Source organism: Cinclus cinclus, chromosome 2 (assembly GCF_963662255.1).
Source record: "Cinclus cinclus chromosome 2, bCinCin1.1, whole genome shotgun sequence".
NCBI lineage: Eukaryota > Metazoa > Chordata > Aves > Passeriformes > Cinclidae > Cinclus > Cinclus cinclus.
In genome coordinates, this window is record NC_085047.1 from 106,757,970 (window position 1) to 106,764,451 (window position 6,482).

Below are 6,482 nucleotides of genomic sequence, written 5' to 3' on the forward strand. Positions count from 1 at the left end.
TACAAAAGGGTTTTTTTCCTAAATATTTTTTGTCTACTTTTGGACGCTTTACTGTATTTTTGTTATTTCTATTAACCCAGCCCTGCTAGAAGAATAGGATATCATTTTTCCTGCTACATTTTGCTATGTATGTGTGTAAAAATACTACATTTCCATAACTTAAAATAAATTTTAGCAGTCCTAAGACAATATGTGTGTTCAAATCTCAAGCTGCATTTCAAAATTCCAAAATTTTTATATATTTGCTTACATTGTATGGGACTTTTTTTTTCAGTGATTTAAAAACTGATAAATTGCAATGCCCAGAAGGTCCATTAGAGGAATAAATTCTGTCTGAAAAGAGGTGAAAGTGGCTGACTACCATAATTTCAAGCCAACATATGAGGCCAATTCAAAACAAGAAAATTTAAGTTGCAGAATCCCACCTTTGGTAGTAAAGTTGCTATTCATTAGGCATTAACAATGCTCACAGTCTACCCACAACAGCAAAATGCTGCAAAGTTTAAAGCAAGTTATTAGAAAAGTTACCAAAACAAAGGTTATATAAAAAACTTGGGAAAGTAAGATTATAAATAAATGCTTTTCCTTATCTAAAAGGAGCATTCATACAGCTGAAAACACAACTCGGTTTTTAAATTATCCTCTCTCAGATCTTGTCAGAGAAAAGGACATGGCAAGGCTACTCTGGCACATGGTGCTTTGTGATTAGGAGCTGGTGTCTGGACTGCTGGAGTGGCAGCCCTGACCAGGAGCAATGGGAATCTCTGCTGAGGTGGGTGGGAATGGCTCTTTGTGCAGCACTGCTTCTGCTTGAGGCACTCACTCTGGGGATTGCAGGATTAAGTTGCTAGGGAGGCTGCTCTTAGTTAAAATGCTTCTAACACCTGGGAGGGCTGGAAAAAAATGGTACTGCTTAGGAGACTTGTGCTTGGAATGACAGGGATTGAGAGCAGTGCTGAAACATCCTCAGAAGCCATGTCAATATCTGATCTGAAAAGTAGTTTTTACTGGTACATTTAGGAACATGAGGAGAAATTCTGTGCTTCACGTGGCAGTGCAGAGCTCCCAGCACAGGGCAGAGCTCCAGGACTCGACGGATATATCACAGTGACCTTTTTGCTCAGTCTCTGGTTTGTTTTGTGTTACAATCTCTCTCCAACTCCTTCTACTCAGCTCCTGTCACACTGACCCGCAGTAAAATCAGCCTCTTCTCCACCACATTCCAGAACCACATCCAACTCTTCTCTCTCATACTCGCATAGTTTCCCCAAGCCTTCAGCTTGGTCCCGCCTACAAATCTCTTTTTAATGCCATACTTTTTCATTCCTCTTCCTCTGACCTCTGAAGAGACACTTTTTTATTTTGCCAGTTCTCTGAAAAAACCTTGATAAATTTGTTTTCCCATTCAGATTTCCTACTTACTGTTTCCAGGTGCTTCCATTAGAATAGGCAATAGGTGAATGATTAACAGTAATGCTGGTGCAAGAAAAATATGATAGAGTACAGTTCAAGGTGGTTTTTCAGTGCACATTTCTCATTACAACTTCAGAAAAATGAGCAGAATATAGAATTTGTTGAGACATCAAACGTGGGGATGTAAGCAGGTACCTCTGAGTCATGAATACTACAGTATTTAGGGGCACAATTGACCCAAGATGTCTCAAGGTGACTGTTCACCTGAAAATACTGGCCTGTGACCAAGGCTCAGTTATTACAATTAATTGTTAGGAGTACTGCCACCAAGTTTCTTCTGCCACTTAGCAGAGAATTCTGAGCATTAGTGTGAATATTAATTAATTCTGTGGGACAATGAAATTGTTTCAATCTGAGGCTGTTGGAGTTCTTTTCAGTCCTTACCCAAGATTCATCACCTGCCACTAACCACTATTTTAAATATTTTAGCATCATGCTTTGTGCTTTTGTGGGAAGAGACATCCTTGAAAGCTAACTATTGTGAGCTCATAAGCTGCCTACAAAGAGGGAAACATATATATTTATGTTACAGAGATATCAGGTAAGTTCAAAAGCTTTTGTAAATTCACAGAACATTTACATATGCACAATAAATATTATTCACATGTAGATGTTTTTTATAGGTGTGAATATCAGTGTGTGTACATATATTATAAGATCAAACGAATATAAAAACTAAGCCTGCTTTATTATGGTCTGAACCAATCTGAAGTCTAAAAAGATCACTTTACTTACTTATTTTTTCTTCTTTTGAGTTTTTGGGAAGTTCCTCATGGTACACAAGCCTACACAGTTATGTGAGCACCATAACACTGTTCATTTATCGACCACCATTGTTTTTTTGGGATGGGGGTTGTGTTTTTTGCTCAGTTATTTTTCCTCTGTGACAGCATCAAAGTCCGTGAGGAGATCCTTAGCACCATGGCAATGCAAATCTCAGTGATATTTATGAACAAACTTGTACAGCTAGGAATGTCTGGTACTTCTCAAACAATTTTTGCTTCCCATAAGTTTTATCTGGGTAGGTACAAGACAACAAAAGTGCCCCTGCTCCCTACCTTAGTGTAGGAGCTGTGATTATCCTTTGCGCAAGGTGGCAGCAACAGAAAGCTCTTCAAACTCCTTCCTCTCTCCCCTGAACACCTCCTCTTAAGGGGTGGAAATCCTTCAACTTTATTGTGTTTTATAAACCAGCTGTTGCTAGGTTAATATATGTCTGAACAATACATGGGGTTACTGATACCTTTTACTTTGGGAACATTGACACTCTTCTCTATTTCTTTACCAGTATTCCCCTAGGAAAAGCTAGAAATTGAATGCAAAGAAAGGAAAACCATGAGAAAAATCCCCCTTAAATCACTGACTTTCCCTTTCTGATTTTATTTTTATAGCAGGGTTTTTTTTCAAATGAAAACACAATGACTGGAAGAAAAGATCAAGACCAAGAAAAAAATAAAATAAAATAAAATAAATTAAATTAAAATAAAATCTTAAGCTCCATGCTTAATAAAGACATCATCACATGAACCGACAAATTGTGATGGATGTACCATGGTACACCTTGTTTCAGCATCATAATTTTGTTTTTTAATAGGAATAAGTAGTCTGGTGAATCTGGCTATTGAAATCCCAGTAAGCCGTTATCTAGAAGAAATAGAAGTATGGAGTCCACCCTGCTAGTTCTCCTTAACTTAATCAGCATTTGCTGTTTGCATATTTTTGGAAGCAGATTTTATTTGCTTGTTGTTTTGGGGAGCAGATTTATTTCATTTTCCTGGAACCCAAAATGTGCTGAATGGAATGTTTTACTCCAAATATTAGAGTTTATGAAGCTACTTTAAGGTTCATTAAGCCTCAAAATGCTCCTAACACATCTTCCCCATATGGAAGAAAACCTTGGGAAAATATTTAACAACCTTCATAGATTTGACTCTGGTAAAGTCAATAGAAGTAGTAAGAATAGCAGTGACACTGTGCTTATTTTGAAAAGCACGATTACTCACCTTGAAAGTACAATATAGTAAACACATTCTTTATTCAGAGGCATGGTAAAAGAATAGCCAGTTGACTTTGGATATGAACATTGTCTACAACCTTAAAGCTTGTTTTGATGACCATAACCTTATTCCAATACCACCATGTTTAATAAAAATTACTTTCTGAACTTGAAGAATATTTTATTATGGAATACAAAAATACTATCTATGTAAAAACAATAAGTTAGTTTATTTACAATACTTTACACTATCCTGCTCTGGGGCTTCCTTTGCACTGGGCTTCTTTTCAATTTTACACACCTTTATAATTTTACTTATAATTTTGCACAAAGCATTTCCAAAAGCATGTCATCCATGTTCACTGCTCCAATGATGGGCCTGAAGAATAATTCAGCAACCACATTAGCATTAATAGATCTTAACAAGGAGAGAACAACATTCAGCTTGGCAAATCTGGCTTCATCACCACTGTGAATGAGTCTGACATGTTCATTTAGAGCTTGTTGTGCTTCCCTCTGCAGTCCTTCAATGTATTGTGTACACTGCAGTCCTGGTAGATCTGAAAAGAAAAAGAAATTATTTTGTTTATATATTTTTTGTTTCTGAAACATTATTCTTGCAGAACAACTCCTAACAGCTCACAGACTAATTATCACTCAAGGAAAGAAGAAAATTAAATCGCTAGAGGATTTCTTGTATGCAAAGTCAAAATGCCAATGAGCAGGTCAAATTCTTATCATATTGATGTTCTGGACATTTAATACTCTTCTTCACAAACCTGAAACATGATGTTTGTCAGCATTCACTTAAGTGTTAAAATAAATTAGTTGATAAAAACTTTGCCTGAAGAATGTTCTCCAAAACAGCATTACAGTGGGGAAGACAACAAAAATAACTTCTTCAGTTTTTCACTTCTGCAAAAAAGCATTGTTTATATTTAAGGCTTCTTTTGAAAACTGTTTCTACTCCAGTTCATGAGTGGCAAGTACTGTCTTCAACATGCAACAGGAGGTTTCCCAATGAACCACAGTAAGGATACTGAAAGATAGAAGGTGCAGAATGAAGTCTATATATGACCACAGAATCATTTTGAGAAAAGACCGCCAAGATCAGTGAGTCTAACCATTAAGCTAACACTGCCAGGTCCACCACTAAACCACATTCCTGAGCAACATATCTACACATTTTTGAACACTTTCAGGGATGGTGATTCAACCACTTCCCTGGGCAGCCTGTTCCAACGCTTGACCACCCTTTCAGAGAAGAATTTTTTTCCTACCAGAACAATGGTTCTATGTTTTTGTATTAGACCAGCTTCCAAATTTGACTTGTGCAACATAAGCTTCACTTTAACTATTGTAATTTTTCTTCTCTTATCTGTATAGAAAGCAAAGCTACACAAGCAGGATGATAAATGCCGAGTACCACTATAGGAACCTAAACATCAGTTTGGCAGTGGGGGCGCCAGCAGAGCCCTGTCCCACTTTCACAGGGTACTTGGGAAGTGCCATATCCAGCCTGCCTTTCAGGTGAGTCACCGACGTGGTAAATCCCTTGGTAGAGCTGAATCTATGGGAGTCTCCGCAAAGAGAGACGGCAAAAAAAAAAAAAAATCTTATAGATGCTACACCCAAAGCCACAACAGTTGGAGGAAGCCCGAGCCTTCCTTGCCCTGCTCTCCTGGGGGCGCAGAGCCCCGGGCACGGCGCGGCCAGACCCGCTGCCCTCGGGCCGTGGAGGAGAGGTCCGGCCGCTCCTGCTGAGCGGAACGAGCGGGGAGCCGCTGCTGACTCCCAGCTTTACCGAAGCGACTGCCAGGCGCCTGGAACTCGCTTTGTTCATGGAAAGAATCTGTGGAAAGCACCAGCCCTCAGGACCTCAGACCGAGCCGCAGCCAGACCCGCTCCCTGCCTGCTCTTGAGCAAGGGGCAGAAGGTGAAGCCTTGCACCGCGTCCCTCTCCTCCAGCATCTTTTTCACCCTGAGGGAAGCCCGTGTGTGCCCCGCAGACATATCCCTGGGGATACAGGCGGGCTCTGCCCGCGCTCCTCGCTGCCCTGTGGCTGTGGGACCCCGCTGCCCCCAAGGCCACTCACCCGGGTTGAAGAGCACCGTTCCCTTGAGGTAAGCGTACTCCTTGGTGCTGATGTCCAGGCTCCAGCACTTGGCCAGGAAGCCCTTGATAGCCTGGATCTCGCCGGCCGAGGGCAGGTGCGGGCCGTGGTGCGGCCGGCCCGGTGCCGGTGCCGGTGCCCGCGGCGGGGGCTGCTCGCCCTGCTGCCGGGCGGTGAGGATGCGCTGCAGCATGCTGGGCTCCGCGCTCTCCACCGTCTCCAGGTGCACCCGCTCCTGCGCCAGCCCCAGCAGCAGCAGCGGCGCCCAGCAGCTGCGGACCAGCAGCAGCTGCTCCTCCAGCGGCAGCTCCTGGAAGCAGGGCACGTTCTGGACGAAGCGCAGAGTCTTCACCAGCACGGCCGAGGCCGCCTTGCAAGCCACCTGCGGGCTCCGCAGGGCCACCCTCCGCCGCGACCCGCAAGGGCAGCCCCGGGGCGCCGGCCCGGGGAGCGGCAGGGCCCGCTCCTCGCTGCGGAGGATGCTGTAGAGGATGCTGCTGTGCCGCCGACCCTCCGCGCAGCAGCGGCAGCCGCGCTCCGCGCACGCCATGGCACCCGCGGGGCCGGGGGCCGGGCTGTGCCGCCTGGGAGGCTCGACGGAGCGATCCCTGCCTCCCGATCCTCCCGGCAGGCGCGCACCGCTCGCCCTCTGCCCGGCTCCGTAACTTATTTATAGCCGGCGGGGCTGTGTGCGTGTGTCTGTGTGTCCGCGTGTGTCTGTGTGTCCGCGTGTGTGCGTGTGTCCGTGTGAAGCCGCAGGCGCTGTACCGGCGGTTCAAAGGGGCAGACACTACTGGCTGGAAAAGAGGCGGAGGGGAGGAGGGGAGATGAGAAAAAAACCCAAACTCTCCTCCTCCTTCCCTGAGACTGCGATGCCCTGGGGGAGCCGGCGAACCGGC

General features: G+C 44.2%; 1 protein-coding gene across 1 annotated transcript; it reads right to left on the bottom strand.

The window, feature by feature from the left end:
- Positions 1 to 3,784: 3,784 nt before the first annotated feature.
- Positions 3,785 to 6,133, bottom strand: NR0B1 (nuclear receptor subfamily 0 group B member 1). The gene is made up of 2 exons (XM_062515162.1): positions 5,566 to 6,133; positions 3,785 to 4,029 (listed from the first exon to the last, which is right to left on the bottom strand). The coding sequence occupies exons 1-2, from the start codon at positions 6,131 to 6,133 to the stop codon at positions 3,785 to 3,787; spliced, it is 813 nt and encodes a 270-aa protein (XP_062371146.1).
- Positions 6,134 to 6,482: the final 349 nt, after the last annotated feature.